This window comes from Paralichthys olivaceus, chromosome 22, assembly GCF_024713975.1.
Source record: "Paralichthys olivaceus isolate ysfri-2021 chromosome 22, ASM2471397v2, whole genome shotgun sequence".
NCBI lineage: Eukaryota > Metazoa > Chordata > Actinopteri > Pleuronectiformes > Paralichthyidae > Paralichthys > Paralichthys olivaceus.
The window spans coordinates 2,994,200-3,012,193 of NC_091114.1; the positions used below are offsets into that span (position 1 = coordinate 2,994,200).

The 17,994-nt window shown below is 41.7% G+C and overlaps 1 protein-coding gene across 1 annotated transcript in view; it reads left to right on the plus strand.

The window, feature by feature from the left end:
* Positions 1–17,994, plus strand: part of adam19a (ADAM metallopeptidase domain 19a) — a 195,635-nt gene that overhangs the window by 145,934 nt on the left and 31,707 nt on the right. The window contains exons 10-15 of the mRNA XM_020100203.2: positions 825–909; positions 6,842–6,984; positions 7,312–7,489; positions 11,590–11,679; positions 13,537–13,732; positions 15,630–15,738. Of these exons, the coding sequence (XP_019955762.1) occupies positions 825–909; positions 6,842–6,984; positions 7,312–7,489; positions 11,590–11,679; positions 13,537–13,732; positions 15,630–15,738 (801 nt within the window). The remainder of the gene's footprint in view (positions 1–824; positions 910–6,841; positions 6,985–7,311; positions 7,490–11,589; positions 11,680–13,536; positions 13,733–15,629; positions 15,739–17,994) is intronic.

Genomic DNA, 17,994 nt, shown 5'->3' on the forward strand with positions numbered 1-17,994 from the left:
ATAAATCCTTGTGCTTTTTCAAGTAGTGACATCCTAGAGCTTTCTTAGTGGGGCATGTACCTGCCTATCACATAGACTGCACCGCAGGGAGGAAGTAATCAGGAGAATGAGCTGCTTTAGTTCTTCTTTGTGAGTGAGAAGCTGCAGATTCTCTGCCCTCCCGATGGTGATACATGTGTTTATAAATCATGATTGTACCTCAACTAATTAAAAAGCAGATCGACTTTGCATCCTCCTACATACACCTCTTATCCCCCGACGAGCCTCTGTGTGGCTCTAATGACGTGCACACTCCCAGCTTTGGGTCAGAGCCTTTCATATTTCATGTGTAAACTGACAAATGATTAGTTAAACTGGGATTTTATTAAGCAAAGATCTCGCTTCAGTTGGCTGTAATTGGGCCGAACAACTCTGCATGCCCGCAATAGCAGCCTCACAGCACACACGCACGCACACTCACGCACACACACACACACACACAGATTTATCAATAAGTAGGAAATTGTTGGCCCCTCTTGCTCTATAATTAGTTGTGCTGATACCACAGGGCCTGTTTTGTTTTGATTCATCAAACAGGGCTTGATTTTGTTTTTGGATGCTAAGTGACAACCGCCAGGAGAACACATGGTGGATTGAGGTTCCTCACGTGCCCTCTCCCACATCTGAAAAGCGTATCATGTCTGTCACCATGCTCCGCGGTTGCATCTGCAATCAATGTGCATCTACTGTGAAGCTGTAAGTGAACAGGGAGGAGATTATAGTTAATGATCTCTCTCTCTCTCTCTCTCTCTCTCTCTACCTGTCTTTATGCATGCATGTGATAGTGGTGTGATTTTCAAGGGGACAACTATCGGCATGGCACCGCTGGAGGGGATGTGCAGCCTGGAAAACTCTGGAGGCATCAACGTGGTATGTAGGAATACTTTTCTCCTCTCAGCTTTTCTTTGCTCTTACTCATAAAAGTCCCACTTTTTCCCCCTCAATCTTTTTTTCCCAGCTTGAATCCCTCTTTTATTTAGTCCCTTCTGCTCGAACGTCCTCTGAAGTTTTTTTTTATTTTTTTATCAGGGTTTAGGTGTTGTGCCTGCGGGTTAATTGGTGAATCTAAATTGGCTGCAAGTGTGACAGTGAGTTTATGTCATGGCGACCTAGAGTCTTAATGGTGCTGAACGCCCCTCACTAACAGTTGACTCTTTAGAGCCTTTCAAGCTGCAAGGGGGAGTAGTTAGGTGAGGGAAGTGGCATCAAGGTTAATTTATGATCTCCCTCATTCTAAGTCTACAGCGATTTTCCGACTGTCTCATTGAGTTAGCATTTATGAATTTGCATAATAAATGTTCATACCTTAACTGGGAAGATGTAAATTTAGCAGCTAGACATCCTGTTGAAGTCATGGAACCAGCTTTATTCATTTGATTCCACTGGTGTTGCTGTACACTTTAGATTTAATGAATAATTCTGACAGTGGCTGTGATATTTATCAGCACTAAAAATGGATATGGATTCAGTATCTGTACATAATTTGGGTTTTATTCATCCAGGTCTGGAGTTATCTCGCTCCTGTAATACAGATGAGGTGAATGTAATTTGTACAGAATTCCACACACTACAGGGCCAAAGCTATAAGACATTCTTTTAAACCTCAACACTCTTCATCAGTCTTAGGGTGTTCAGTCATGTGGGCACCCATGTGAGGCTGTACCGGCACAATGTCAGTATGGTAACATGCTCCCAGTCAAGTTAAAGAATTATTCATTTCTGGGACAAAGTAGAGATGTGCTGTCCATCTTTTTATTCAGACATGTTGATGTCAACAGGAAGATCTCAGATGAAACCAACTAGATTGGTCGGTGATCACTGTGTGTATGAGCACCTGCACGACACATGACACAGTGAGTTAGGATCACTAGTGCAGTACACCTCAACTGTGTCTAATCTGATTTAATTCTGATGTTCAGTGTCATTGTATTCATGCACAGCTCAGATGTCTTGCAGCTTTCTGCTGCATTAGATGGTAGAGGGTATCCAGCTGAGTCGATGGGACATTTCTGTACAGGACTCTCTGCACAATGCTGCTCTGCAGTCTGTAGTACTGTTTCTTGATGCTTCTCCCTCTTGTGTTGTTATGGTTTTTATGTGGTTTATTTTTTTATGTCTTTTGAATGTTGGATGAATGAATGTTGGACTACTTTAAATCCAGTCCCTTAGCTTAACAGGACATGAAATTAGTCCTAATTCAGCTAAAAAATATATTTTGTGTGAAATATAATGTGATATATATATTTATATATGGAGTCATGATAATAAATAATATATCACAATAATGAAATGATCTAATCTACCTTATGAGAGCACAACAATTTATACTGCCTTGAAGAAATCTCACATTATCGTGACTTTCTACATTATTACTTTGTTCTTGGAATATTTTCCCTCATAAAATCACATTGAAATGACATGCTTCTACTCTAAAACCCTGACATATCCTCATAATACAATGATGTCTCTTTAAAAAGATCATCAAATGTCTCCTTAAAACACACCTATCGGGGCTTTTATGCCTTTTTAATAGTCATAGAAGATTATGGATTTCAGTTAGTGTCACAGGTTTATGTACACTTGTTTGACCAGGAGGCTTCTGAAAGCACATCATTATGTATTGCTTTCGTGTTTCCGTGTGTGTGCGTACTTGCGTGCATACACTTTAATGCACAACTTTTCTTTTGTACTATCTGAACTTAAAAAACCTTATAACCAATCAATAAGAAATAAAGGTTCTTGAAACTAATGCAAACCCTCTTCTCTTAGAATAAGGCTCACTCAACTGTTTTCCAGAACCATTCGGCACTTAATAGGATATTAAACTAGAGCTGAACTACCTACTATGTAGTATTTTTCTAATTTGGACAGAGCATATGGTGAAATGCATCCCCCTGCTTCCACTCTAGCTAATCTAGGGCTAACCAGCTCTTGACTCCTGCTCTGAAAGCTACTCTTCTTATGTCACTCTTACAAGAAAGTAAATAAGCATATTTCCCAAGACAAGGCCTGTGGTGACCCTCACATTGGAAAGTAATAGTCCGTACAGAGGAGGCTGACTGCAGGGGTCATTGCAACATCCACCATCAGGTTGCTTAAAGAGCTAGAAATCCATGGACAACCCCATAAAAGAAACATCACAGGCTGCAGAACAACACAACCAATGGCTCTGGATCAGGAGGAAAGTCTTTCCTACTGGTTATTTCAAAGACGTATCTAGTCCAATCTAATGCATGACAAAACATGTTTTGATAAAAGACAATACTCTGTCATCAAAAATTAAGATGGCATTCTTTAATTGGTCATTTTTGCAGTTTTATTCCTCTTCTCTACATTGTTGTCTGTTTTACTCTCTTTATAGGGGAACTTGTTTGCAGGCAAGTTTTTTTCCACCTTATATTTGAATGGTTTTGTTTTCATCTGGACAATTTAACTCACTCAAGGAAAGAAATGCGCCAGAGGTGTTCTGGTAACAATTGTATCTCGCCTGGTTTCCTGCAGCTTCCAAACATCCTCTCTGTAGTATTATTCAGCTCATGTAACTGTATGGCTTCATATACATGTGCAGCGGTGGACTGAATGGATGCGGCCACTGAGATTGATAGCTTTTCCACGCTTGATTTGCTTCTAATAGGCTGTCAGCTCTCCTGTGGGCAGAGGTGGCCTGTGGAATCCAAATGCCCTGTGGCTGAGCGAGCTGTGAAGTCACTGCTCGCCACAGAACACACACACACACACACACGTTACCTCGGTGGGGTGGCCCTTGGTTGCACTGTAACACATCCCCATTTCATACAGTGTGCATAATTCAGAGGGAGAGCTAAGAGTGAATGACAGCATTCTGTGGCTGACAGAGGAGCTAAATAAATACATCTGAGTGTTGTCGCTACTCTGTGTGTTTGTGTGTGTGTGTGTGTGTGTGTGTGTGTGTGTGTGAGACCATGCATCCTGTAAGTCTAAGTTTCTTATCACTACCAGGACATTCTAGCAGTTTTTTTCTCCCACACAATTGTCACTTTAACCTCAACATGCAACTGATTCTGCTCCATAAATTCCTTGCACCCATCTTGCTTTGGGCAGCGTGTTCTACTGTGGAGTCACCATTTATACATATATTGTTATTCTGCAATGTGAAAGTTGCTATTTTGTCAAGTCGAGGACATAAAAAATAACAAAATCATACTGGATGGATTGCTGTGAAATCTTTCATGCTCCCCAGAAGATGAATTATTATGACTCTGGTGATCCTCGGATTTTTCCTCTTGCGCTACTTGCAGGTTGATTGTGTTTTCGAGTGAAATGCCTCTGTGAAACCTGTGCTACTGAGGTTCATATTCCCTTTAGGATGAATTTGAATTAGGGGTGCACCGATCAATCGGCCGGCCGATTTCCTTAATTTTGAACAGCTGTCCGTCTGCTAACATGACGAGGACTGTCAAAATTTGATTTACGCTAATTTTGACCCAATAGGTCACATGACCTGAAAGCTATTGAGCTAAAATGCTCATATTTATTTTTTTTTTTAAATGAGTGTAGGAGCATAGTCGTCACTTTTTTTATGAGACACACATCTCATTTTTTTAAATCAAATATTGACAGTCCTCGTTTATTTTGAAAACCAGAAGTTTCCACATGCTGTTGTAAGTAAGCGCTGACTTTCTCAGTCGTCTCCGTCTATTTGCCGCGCATTTGAAATGTTGAAGCGGCTGGCCTGACTGCAGTCTCATACTGGCCCAAAAAGTACGTCAGCCTACTGGGAAAATGCTCGGTATACCAGATTCCCAGTCCAGCCGTAAGATAATAACAAAGCTAATAACACCGTGTATCATCACAGAGAGCATATTTTAAGATTAAGATTCCCCTTTTTGGTCCCACACACAGCATGCAACATGCAAACATGGGGAAATTTGACCTCTGTATTTAACCCATCTGTGTGAATGGAGCACACACGGAACACAATCCACACAGTGACCACACACGTAACAGTGGGCAGCCATGAGGGTTCGGTGCCTTGCTCAAGGGCACTTCGACAGTGCCCAGGAGGTGAACTGGAGACGCTCCAACTTCCGTCCATGCTGGACTTGAACCGGCCGCCCTCCGGTTCCCAAACCAAGTCGCTATGGATTGAGCTACTGCCTCCACCTTAAATAAAATGTTTTTAAAATAAAATAATGTTACTTCCTTCCTTGTCTGTCACAAATATTGCAAAATTAAATTAAATTAGATTAAAAACACAAAAGAAAAACCTTGCTTACTTCCATTTTGCAAACTATAATCTTCTCTTGCACGCATTCTTCTTCTGCGGTTCAATGTGGGGGCATGTGGGCGGGGTCACACGTTGAGCCCCGCTGACTGACAGGCCCGCCCACCAGGTCACGTCTGCGCGCCGTAACAACAGAGACCTGGAGCACGCGCGAACAAGCGTGTCGTCGTCAGTGTGGGAGCCAAGGATCGCAGTTTGCAATCAATGTAAGGCCGAAATAAGTCGTGCAGGGGGCCGCGATCAAATCATTCAACACAACAAACCTCGTCCGCCGTTTTCAGAAACCATCGCTCCGCCGAGTATGCAGCATTTGAAGCTAGCAATCAAGCTAAAGCTAAAGCAGCTGGGAGCAAAGAGACATGGCGGCGGCCGGCAGTGAGCGCTGGTGAGCAATGAAAAGAGCAAAGCTACTACGAGGAAACACTCGAGCCCACGATATGAAATGAAATGCCGAGTGGGAGATACTTCTCAGACGTTGCATTACCGGAGTTGTTCGGCCAAACCGACGCAAAGACACTGAGCTGTGATGCTCAAATCAGGTCTGCAGTGTAACCTGTGGCACAAGTTTGTTTTAATATGTGAAAAATGAAATATTAAAGGAACTGATATCATTTAGGTGGGACAGCAATGCTGCGTTGTTTGCACTTATATTTGAGAGAGCTAGCTCATGTGCAACAAGTTTTTATTGTGTTGTTTGACAGGTATTGTTTGTTTTCGGCCAGAAAATTGCAATCGGTGCACCCCTAATTTGAATGACTAAAGAAAAAGCTAAAGGTGAATCTCAAAGTGCCCTAATGTCTTTGTGCTGCAGCTACTGTGATGCGGCGTCAACGTTTCTTAAGCTTTGTGTGAATCCCATCAGCACCACCTCCTCCTGAAAGGCTCAGGAAAACTGAAAGAAACATCTATCAACAGGCTTCAGCTGTTGTTTGTGTGATCTTCCACAAATGCAAATGCAGTAACACACTTTGCAACTGTAATGACCTTAAAATGGCTCACAACACCGTGTATCCACCATTAGAGTTGTGCATTTGTGTGGGTTTTATTTCATTATAATCTAACAGAGCCATGAATGTTGAACAAAAAATGAAAATATAAAGAACAGACAAACAAAAGTGGTATCTGTTGGTACGATATGGTCATTTTATTGATTAAACATTACACAGACTAAAATGTTTTTTTGAGGTGACACCAGCACAATTAGATAATATTTTATTCCAGTCAGATGTCCTGAATCAATTTTAGGTTTCAGACTGTTATTATCCTGCTTTATATTGTGATTACATGGTAAATATTCATACAATTGTGCTTGATGAAGTTACCACTCACTAAATAATGCATACACTATGAAGAGTTAATGGGTCAATAGAGACCCACAGCATGGTTCTGCCCGGGGGCCAGAATAGAGGGTTAATCCAGCCCTCCAGCATATGACCATACGTAGAATAGTCTCAGATTGTATGTATTCATACAGCCGTACCTATCAGTCATCTAATGATGCAAAGTTGTCTAAGCCCTCCTTGTATCTCACCCCCACAGGACCACTCAGAGCTGTCCATTGGGGCTGCTGCCACAATGGCCCACGAGATCGGCCACAACTTCGGCATGAGCCATGACCACGAGGGCTGCTGCGTCGAGGCCACGGCTGAGCAGGGAGGCTGCGTGATGGCTGCCGCCACCGGGTGAGCCGCAGGCACCGTGTCAGGCTTCAGCACAAAGCAGCTCTCACTGAGATGTTGTTGCTCACAGCATAACATATGAACGGCATTTTCATCAGCCTTAAAGGAAAAACAAATTACATAATAACAATCCTGCCTGAAGAATTTGTCACTTGAGACTGTTGATTTCTTTCATTTATAAAACACTTCTGTTTTACTGTTATCATCAAAGACTTCAGATCAGCAACTCTCATTTGTTCATTCATTAGCTTTAACAGGACGACACAACAACAGAATGAGGGGAAACACATCACTGTTGAATGGAAGTTGAGCAAAAGTTTGTGTGTCCAGGCATCCGTTCCCGCGAGTCTTCAGTCGCTGCAGCAAACGCGACCTGGACAGCTACTTCCAGAAAGGAGGAGGCATGTGTCTCTACAACATGCCCAACATGAAGGACCTGGTCGGGGGCAAGAAGTGCGGCAATGGCTTTGTGGAAGATGGAGAAGAATGTGACTGTGGGGAACCTGACGTGAGTTGATTGAAACTGTCACTTCTCACACCAGAGGCCTGCTGTGATACATGAATTCTAAAAGCACATGCATACAGTACATGCAATGGTGTCAGCAGTGTGAGGGGAAAAAATAAACTTTACTTTTACATAAAGCATTTCAGACACTTGGGGGGGAAATGCTAATTCCATGAGGGACAACAAACTAACGACATGTCATTGTATGTTAGCTGTTGTGTACATATTACTGAAGGAATAGCAAACAAGATATTATTTGTTTGTCCAGTAAGACAGTCATCATCATTTTAATACAAACCAGGAGTTAAAGGTCCAGTGTGTAAGATTAAGGTGAAAGGGAACTATATGTAACGTAGAATAATCTTCATGATGTTTTCACTAGTTCATTTAATCTAAATTGAATTAATTGTTGTTTTCTGTATCCTAGAATACTTTATATTTACATCGAGGGGGTCCTCTCTACAGAGGCTGCCATCTTTTTTTACTGTAGTCCAGACTGGACAAACTAAACACCGTTTGAGTTTTTAAGACAACTGAAGTTCACCAGGGGCTCTCTTACATGTTTGGAAGGAGAGGGTGAGGTGAGGGGTGTTATATATCACCAAATTCAACACACTGTACCTTTAAATTGTGGTTAATGCAGCTCAGTAACCACTGGAAAAAGAAAAAACAGTTTAATAAGATGCCAAGCAACATAAACACCTAAACAGGGGATTTGTTGAGGTCTGTTTCATGCATTCACAAACAGAAATGTAAAGGTAACAGATGATAAATAATAGTTTCTTGAAATGCAGAGCTACGTGCAGCAAATATTTGTCGACACTCTCTGCACTTCGACAGCATCTCAGTCTGTGGCGCAGGTTGCCTCATACCGGTGGTGAGAAGTTTTGGTTTGGTTCTGTGGAGGAAAGATTGTACCAAATCTGACAATCTGACTGTGATGGCAAGTATTCTGGAAGCGGTGCATCATTTTCAGAAACTTCCCTGAATCCCCAAATTGTCAGATTCAAGACTGATTTGAATCTTCTCATCCAACTTTATAGGGAATTCCAAGTATTTCAGAAAATGAAAAATTGAACTGCTCCTAGAATCCCTTATCCTGTTCAGAATGAGCTGTTTGCCCATGGACAGATGTACTTCACACACATAAATGCTTTAAGTCGATGGTTCACTTTCAAGTCATGTGAGCTTTATTTTGCAGCCAAGAATCACCAATTTATCTCAGATAAGAAAAATCTCTCAAAGGGAAAATTGAGCATCAAAAAACAGAATGAAATATAAACTGTTGGTGTAATGACTGTCAGAGTTTTGGTATTTGTAAATAATTGTGTGTAAATATGTATTTAATGAATACCTGTCCAATAGAAAGCCAAAATCTTAAATTATAGTAGATACAGTCACAATATAAAAATGAGTTAGGCAGCGTACAAGGGATCATTGCCAAAGATTTCACCTGAAATAAATTGTAGGAAACTAATCTATCTTTACAAATATTTGGTTGTGCCACCTGATATTTTTTGGAGTGGTGAAGTTGAAATTACTGTTAAAAATGAATGAATGCAATTTGCAAACTTATGTTACAAATGAGACTGTTATGTAAATATACCTTTTTAGAAGCTTTATTTATCATTATCGTCACATACAATTGTTTTCGTAAGTATTCAGTAGATAATTCCGTAGAGACAGAATCAAGCATTTGAATAACAAGAAAAATATAATCCACAGCACATTAAAAATTATTTTCTATCCATCGTCTATTGATGTCACTTAGGAAAACCCAGCTGATTGATCTTTCGTCAGCTCCTGCTGTGCGTGGGGCAGCATCATTGCCGTCTCATCTTCACTGCGCTCCGCAGCGCTTTTTGAGCGGCACATCTGAAAGATAGCTGAAAGTTTCCTCAAATCGCAATGAAGTGTTTGCGCTCAGCAAACCCGGAGGTTAAGTAAACCTTCTTTGTTTCAGGCAGAGCAAATTGAAAACGGAGGAAGCAAATTGGTGGCTGACAGCAGCAGCGCCGCTGACGGGGCTGTTTGTTATGACTCCCACTCAGAGCCGAGCTGACAGTCGAGCTCAGGCTGCTGACAAGCCACCTGTTCTTAGCATTGCAAATGAGACCAGCTACAGGAAGTGGTCTAATGGTTCCCTTAACAGAGATGGTACACATAACAAAAATGCGTGAGGAGATCCAGATGACAATCTAAATGCAGTCCTCTTTTTCTTTTGAGAATCATTTAAAAAACAACTCTTTACAAACACCAATAATGTGCAGTACATTTAGAGGGGAAGAGTTATTTTTTATTTTAAATGTATAACAGAGAGTCAGAGTGACATTTCAGTTTTAGAATTCAAGCAAACTGGCTCCGTCTTGATGTTCAAATAACCATCACACTACAAACAAGTCGCTGTTCTTTGTTGTTGTTGTTTTGTTCAACCATAATCCCCTCTCCCTTCTTTCCTGCCAGTATAATTGGCTTCTTTTCCTGCCTGCTTTATTCAACTCCCACATTTGTTTTGACTGTAACAGTGGCTCAAAGGAGGGTGCCATGGCAAAGGCAGATGCGTACGTGTGTGTTGTGTTTCTAATAAGTTAAGGTGACTTGTAAAGCTGACGGATCTAGTATTTTTCGGAACCAGTATCTGGTCACAATTTACACAGAGGGGCCGATTATTTGCACAACATCCACGTACAATTGCTGATTCAGGAAGGTGCACATATAAATTCTTGTTTACTGTTAGCTCTATAGATTAGAGCTAAGCCTCAGATCAATGAATTCATCCATCCATTTTCCAAACAGCTTATCTGTTGAGGGTCGCAGGGGAGCTGGAGCCAATCTGAGCTGAGAAAGCAGGGAGACACCCTGGGCAGGTCGTCAGGGTATCACAGGGCCACATCATAGTGTACTTCAAAAAAGCCTAGAAAATCAAAATTCATATTAACTGTTAAGACTACTGACAGAACCGGGGCTACTTTAAGAGCCAATCAGATTTCAGATATGGAACAGATTCCAAAAGTAACCCACTAACATTTACCCCAGGGCACTTGGAAAGTTCAAAACTCTTTATGAACATCCTACAGGGTTCCAGTTACTCCGGGTCTTACTTAGAGTCTCTGAGAGCGAGGCTGCTGAAGTGACTGTGCTGTCAGGAGGTGAACTCCAGCCACTAATCTGACAGCAGATGCATCCGCAATAATTATACATCAGGTGCACAGAAAAACAGCGAGCCACTGTGGAGCATGAAAGCCGCCAGTGATACCTTAAATTGTACCAGTCAGACATAGAAGATCAGCATCACTGAGTCAGAGGCGCAGCACAGACCATGGCAGAGCTGTGCACATTCAAAATGGCCTGTGACGAGACATTATTTCTTATGATTATTTATCAGATTTTTAAGGTGTCACCAAACAGCATCATTTTGTTGCTCAGGTCTCTTCTGACTCACCACCACCACCCCTGTGATTTGAACACTGATTTATCGGCATTTATAATTCCGTGTATTTCAGATGACTCAATAAACTCTACTGATGACTCACCAGAAAGTGAGAGATAGATGTGTCTTAAGTCTGCGGCGGAAGATGTGTAGACTTTCTGCTGTCCTGGCGTCAGTGGGGAGCTCGTTCCACCATTTAGGAGCCAGGACAGCAAACAGTCGTGATTTCGGTCAGGGGTTTGCTCGCAGTGAGGGAGCAGTAAGCCGATTGGCAGATGCAGAGCGGAGTGGACGGGCTGGGGTGTAAGGTTTGACCATTTCCTGGATGTAGACTGGACCTGATCCATTCAGAGCACGGTACGCAAGTACTAGTGTTTTGAAACGGATGCGGGCAGTGAAGGGAGTGGAGGAGCGGAGTAGTGTGAGTGAATTTGGGAAAGTTAAAGACCAAGCTGCTGCGGTCAGATAGCAGTAGTGTGTAGACCAGAACTTGTGCCGCCATCTGAGTGAGAACGGGACGTATTCTCCACGAGCGGGTTGTTACGATGTAACATTAATTATATAAAAAGTCACACGTTCTATGAGAAGAGGCGCCATTTGACTGGAATTGGGTGCGTGGGTGTGCACGTCTAAAAGCTGAACTGAACTGACATGATGACTTTGTGTGTTACAGGAATGCACCAACGACTGCTGCAATGCCAATAATTGCACCTTGAAGGCAGAGGCTCAGTGTGCCCACGGAGTGTGCTGCGAGGGCTGCAAAGTAAGAAACGCACACACTCACATCCACACGTGCAGACAGAGTGGCGCAGGAGGGAGCTGAACTGGTGTGCAGTAGTATCTCAGTATCATTAGTTCACTGTCAGTCATAGTGTCAGTGTGTTGACATACTGTACCCACAGCGTGTCAGCTCCCATCACAGCGGGGCTCGTCGTCTTCACGTCACACCAACACTTTTCATCTCTGCTCTCATCTCACTGTTGAAATGCAAATCCTGACAACCCATTGTAACACACAGCAGTGGGAATTTTACTGAGCCACAGCCTGACAGCCGAGGCAAATACTGAGGATGATAATAACTTCTGTGTGCACAAGACGATCTGCAGCTCCACTCCACTGTTTGTTAGTCTTATTATCATCACGTATTGTTAATCTCTCAACAGGTTTTCCCCTCTTACTTTACGTGTTGTTTGATATTTTTATTTACACGTGTACACATCTTAGCATATTCAAGACTTTCTTCAGTTCTGCTGCTGTTTTAACCCTTTTCAAAATTCCCCAATAGCGTCAGTGGCTGTGTAATGGAAAGGTGAAGGGTCAAACCCTACACGTATTCTCATCAGTTTTCACTGCAGCGCCATGGAGATGTATTCATCCACTTTTAAGTTCACTCTTGGTTTTTCTGGACCACAAAAGTCAAGCTCTGACTAACCAGCTGTACACATCAGCAGACAGACGGCTGGGGAAGTTTTAGAAGTATTCAGAAGCTAAACAGCTCAGAAGTTGGTGGAGAGAAAACCAGAGTTACAAGGGAATTGAACGTTGGATTCATCAGGCAAACATCAGTTCTCACATTTGGGACGTGTCAAATTCGAAAACACCATATCAGTCTTACAAGAGCAAATTTCATTTTACATCCTGTTTACAAGCAGCCAAAACATCTATCACTTGAGATTTAAACACCACAAGTTTAAATCAAGTTCTGCAGGTTTGAAGAAAGCAACATGAGTTTGTAACAATGCATTCACCTGCCCATTAAAAAACAGACATGAGGGCAATGTAAGTTTATTTGTATAGCACATGTCAACAAGGAACTTCAGACTGCTTTGCATAAGTGATAAAAGGCATCGTGACAAATTGTAAAAGCAACATAAGAAAATAAAAAGGAGTAAAATACAGAATAATAATATATAATATAAAATAAAAGATGATTTAAAAGAACTAAGAGTTGCAGTGGACCTGCAGTTTCCTTGGGAGCTTGTTCCACAAATATGTAGCATAGAAACTGAAACCTGTTCCAGATGACCTGAGGGGATGCTTCATAACGTAGCGGGATATCCGATTTGTATTTTGGCCCTAAACCATCCAGTGCTTTTTAAACCAACAGCGGCATGTTGTAGTCGATTCTTCGACATACAGGGAGCCAGTGTAAATGAATACAAGTTTGAACACTACATGTAGTATTCCACAGGTAAAAAATACAATTAATGATTTTGTCATTTGGCTTCTGGCCATATATTTATATTTATGCTGAGTGTTAAGGCCTGCATAGTGTTTTGTATTTGTCCGACTGTCTTTTGCTGTGCCATGGTCCAAATAACACGCTCCGCGGCAATAATTAGCCAGAGGGCTGTTTCTGAGCCCCCCTCCTCCCACTCTCTCTGCACTGGTGTCGAATAGATTAGCAGGTTTCAGACATAATGATACTTTTAGTGTGTGACAATTTATCAGCTGCACAATTATTTTGGAATATTCCCTATTCGAACAGCTTCAGTTCAAAAACTAAAAGTCTTGAAACTATATTTTTTACAAGCAGATTTTTACAGGACTTTTGCATCTTCCTCCCCCACTCCTCCCTCCCCCCCTGTTCCCCTTCCTTCCCTCTTGTTCACTGTGCCAGTTGAAGCAGGCAGGTACCATGTGCCGGGGGCCAGCGGGGGCGTGTGACCTGCCAGAGTACTGCACAGGGGCCTCTCCCTACTGTCCTGCCAACGTCTACCTGCTGGATGGCTCCTCCTGTCAGTATGGACTGGCCTACTGCTACAACGGCATGTGCCTCACCCACGAACAGCAGTGCCTGCAGCTTTGGGGCTATGGTAATGAAAAGTCAATGACGGCACAATGCAAACCACATACTTAGAGACCCACGCTGAATGTTTTAGTGATTATCATGCCTTCAAATCAGGGTTAAGCCTTTGTAAACATTTTAAAAATCAGGTATTTACAAGTGGAGGTTTTGTTTTAGGGTCTATTGCACCGGTGGCCGATATTAGTAATTCAAAGTACTTTAAACTACAGTGAACCTGCCACAGTTTTTATACTTCAGATGATTAATATAATTAATACCATAAGCTCACAGAGCTAAAAAAACATCAAAGGTTGACATTCTTGTTGAACAGATTTTTCATAATGTTGCTCCATTGAAACAATCTAAGCTCATGGTCTACAGAGAAAGTACATTCAGTTCGTTAGTTTAAAACCATAGAAACACAAGTTCTTGCCCCATGTGCACGGTTCGAATGGTTTTACTTTGTCTATTAAATAATAATGGGGATGTTTTGGAGGTAACATATAATAAACCATCTCCTGTTCAAGCCAGGTGACCTTACACCTTGACTTTACACCTTGGTCATTTGCTCCGTCACTGAATTGTCAATTGCTGTGTGCTCACTTGTGCTATCATCCATAAAGTTGTTACTGTCCATGCAGACAAGCAGACCAGTTGTTGAGTTGAGTGACATGTAATGCAGTTCTCTCTCTTTAATGCAGGGATTTGTCTTTCATTCTTCAGTCTGTGTACCTGTCACCCAGAATCTGTTGCAGTGATAGTGATGTGACTCCTGCTATAGCCAAAGGCATAGATTGAATGAATTCTGTGGGAAATGCTGCAGAGAACATGAAACAAAATCCCTGCATCCACCCACTCATTCAGATCTGACCCATACTACATCCTTCCTTCATGTTTGTAGTAAACCATCCAGTAGTTTTTTCATAATCCTGCTAACAAAGATAGAGAGACGAAGATAAAGTCATTAATTAAATGAAATGGTTTTACTCTCAAAACATCTCAAATGAATTCAGTTTTGTTCTTGAGATCTTAGATTTCTCTTCCCCTCTGTGTTGCTCTGACACTCCATCACGCTTTTCAACCAGGGCCCCGTCGCTACCATCTGTCTCAGGTGATCTGATGGGGTGAGATAACACCAGGTCTGAGCAGAGCCTTAGACGACACCACAACAGTCTCTGTCACTTATCTATGTCCCCGGAGGTCTGTCAACATTTCACCGAACCGCCACTTAATTCTTCACCACTGCCCCAGCACTGAGTACTTAAGTTACCATAGCTGCCATATGCCAACACATCCACAAATAAATGTGATATCTAAGAACAATTAGACATTTGGAGAAAAGTATTATCAGAGGAGAGTGGAAGCAGATTAATTAGTCCAGAAATAGCTGTTGATTAGAAACACCTACCTCACACTTAGACTTATTCAGGTGTTGATGCATTTATATGTTCATTGTGGAGAATTGTGTTTGTGTTATACAGAGGTTTTTTGAATATTAACTTCACCCTCATTGGTACTGTTTTAGACTGCATTACTTCAGGCTGAGTGTTGCTTACAAACTGTATACTGTATAAACCCAGCCTTTTTAAACTCCACTGTGAGTAAAGCCTAGCTGACTTTTGATTCTCCAGGTAGTGGATGAAATGAATATTGATCTTTTCATTTGACTTTGGCTCCAACACCAAACAAGCGTTTTTTTTTTCCCCAAAAGACTGACTGTTCCTGAAAATCTCTTTTCTGAGCAACGGGGTTAAACCGTGTTCTCTGTGAGCACTTAATCATCTCTGCAGTGCGCAAGCAGCTTCCTCAGACCTATATTAGCTTTGTAAGTCAGGATGTAACCGTCAGTTGTGAAGGTCATTGCTAACACTGTTAGCTGCAGCATTAAGGAGCCCGAGTCCTGATGCAATACCATGTCTTTTCAGGAGCTCGGCCCGCTCACGACGCCTGCTTTGAAGACGTCAACGCTGCAGGAAACGCTTTTGGAAACTGCGGGAAGGATGAACATGGCAATTACATGAAGTGTGAAAAAAGGTAAGAGTTGCATTCACACAAGAGAGAGGCTAAATTATTAGATATAAGGGTTATACTACAGATTTGATTTCTGTCATGAGTCCTGAGGTGAGGTGCAATAGGTGAATGCATACTTGGCAACCCATAACAGGAAAGGAAAATATGATAAAAATTGATTAAAAAAACAAAATGAATATAACTCATCACACTGCAGATATTTTCCCCTCTATTTTTCAAAGAAAATCTCAGAAGAATACTGTGGTCCAAGTAATAATGGGCGAGGCGGACGTCTGTTAATGTCGGTAATGTGGCGCGGTAAATTGAGTTGTAAACTGGTAATTAGTTGTATCAGTGCTAAGCAGATGTAGAGAAACCAATGTACAGTTGTTGTTTCTGGCGCATCCTCATTACAGAAAGCAACAGCGGACATGTGTGAAGTAAACTGTGATGCACTTTGATGAAGTTAATTTTAAAAACCTCCATATTTCCGGTGCATCCTCATTACAGAAAGCAACGGTGTGCATGTGTGAACTGTGATGTCTCTGCAATGCACTTCGATTAAGTTAATTTAAAAAAAAAACTCCACTTAAACAATGTGTGCATGTAGACGAGAGGCTCTAACACAGAAGAAGAAGTGTTTTTTTTTTCAAAATATCCATTAGTGTTTACAGGGCGTTAGTATCTTATAATATTGACTTTCTTGTTGACGGTTGTGACACTTCAATATTTTACTTTCAGCCTTTTTACCATGCAAGGTGTCCAGGGCAATGAAGGGAGTAAGACGAATGAAATAGATCCAGACCGAAAGGAAGACACATACCTGAAGTTATGACAGAATAATGTATGTACAAAATAATCAAACTAAAAAGAGGCGAAGCAGAAACTGAAAGTACAAAAGGGCGAGGCCAGTGTGTATAACAGAAAACAGAGTTAGTGCAAAGTAAGTCCAAAGTTGAATCATAAGTCTACTACAATCTCCATGTTCCAAACAAAGGGAATCACCTAACAAATCCTGTACACACCCACGCTGCCAAATGGCTCTCTGGCCAGTCTGTGGGTTCTCCAGCTGTTTCAGTCTCCCAGTTTAAAACTTCTACAAAACCCGGGACTGAATGATGATTGTATCCATTACCATTGCAGCAAGTATGTGGTTGGTGGGTGTTCCCTTCAGTTCTACAGAGCTTTTCAGCCACTTTCAGCACGTTGTTTTACAGCCCACATGTTTACTGTCGCTTCATTTTCAATGCCCACATCAGCCTCTTGGTCACAGCTGTTCCCAGTGTAAAGAGCTCAGGTGACGCCACTACCTACTACTAACAGCCGACACACACACAGTCAGAGAGCAGCTGGGGAACATGCTGACACATTTAGCTGCTAAAGAACCAAATATTTCCTCTGCAGGGTTGGTGGAGACCAAACATGAGGTAAAAAGGAGACTGAACATTGTACTTTGATTTATTCTCCTTAGTGTCCACAACAAGAAACTGTTTCAATCCTCTACACGAAATAATAAGATGCAGCCTTAACGAAATTAAAATAATGTATACTGCTGTTTGCAAGCACGTTTGCTGTGTTTCACTGACATGCAGAGCCAGGCCCAACATACATTGTGAGCACAGGTCTCTCAGAGACTGTTACCATGGAGCAGTGCCAGAGTAAATTAATGGAGCCAAATTAGCGATTTAGTTATGTAAATGAGTGCACGGATTAAGGTGGTTGATGGCTGCCTTGTATGATCCAGTGCTGCCCTAATCTATTATGAAGTCCCACAGGAGTCATTAGAGTGTTTTCTGGCCACAGCGAGTCACAGTGCTGATAGGACGATATGTTAATGACTATCTGCCTGTCATTAAGACGTGAATAATCTACACACAGCTGCTATCTGCCCATCATTCTCTAATCCACTTGTTTTCCTCAAGACACACTGAGCGTTTGTGTGTGTGTGTGGGGGGGTGTAATAATTTCCATTTACCAGTTTGAATCTCTGCATATTAATCAAGAAGATGAAGATGCTGACAAAAAATAAAGTATGACTCTGGCACAACTCAGAATGGACAAATGAAGTTTTAACAATTCATATTTCTGTCCACATTCGTCAGTTTGGCAGTTCTTAGGGATTTGGTACAAAATGACGGGGAACAAAAGAAACTTCTCATAAATAAAAATAAAAGAATCTATTTTGCTGTAACGAGGTCCATGTGGGGGATGTTTACTCCAGGCTGCTCTTCCTGAGGATCTCACAACCTGTGGTGTGAGTCTGGAAGTGCAGCTTCTTTT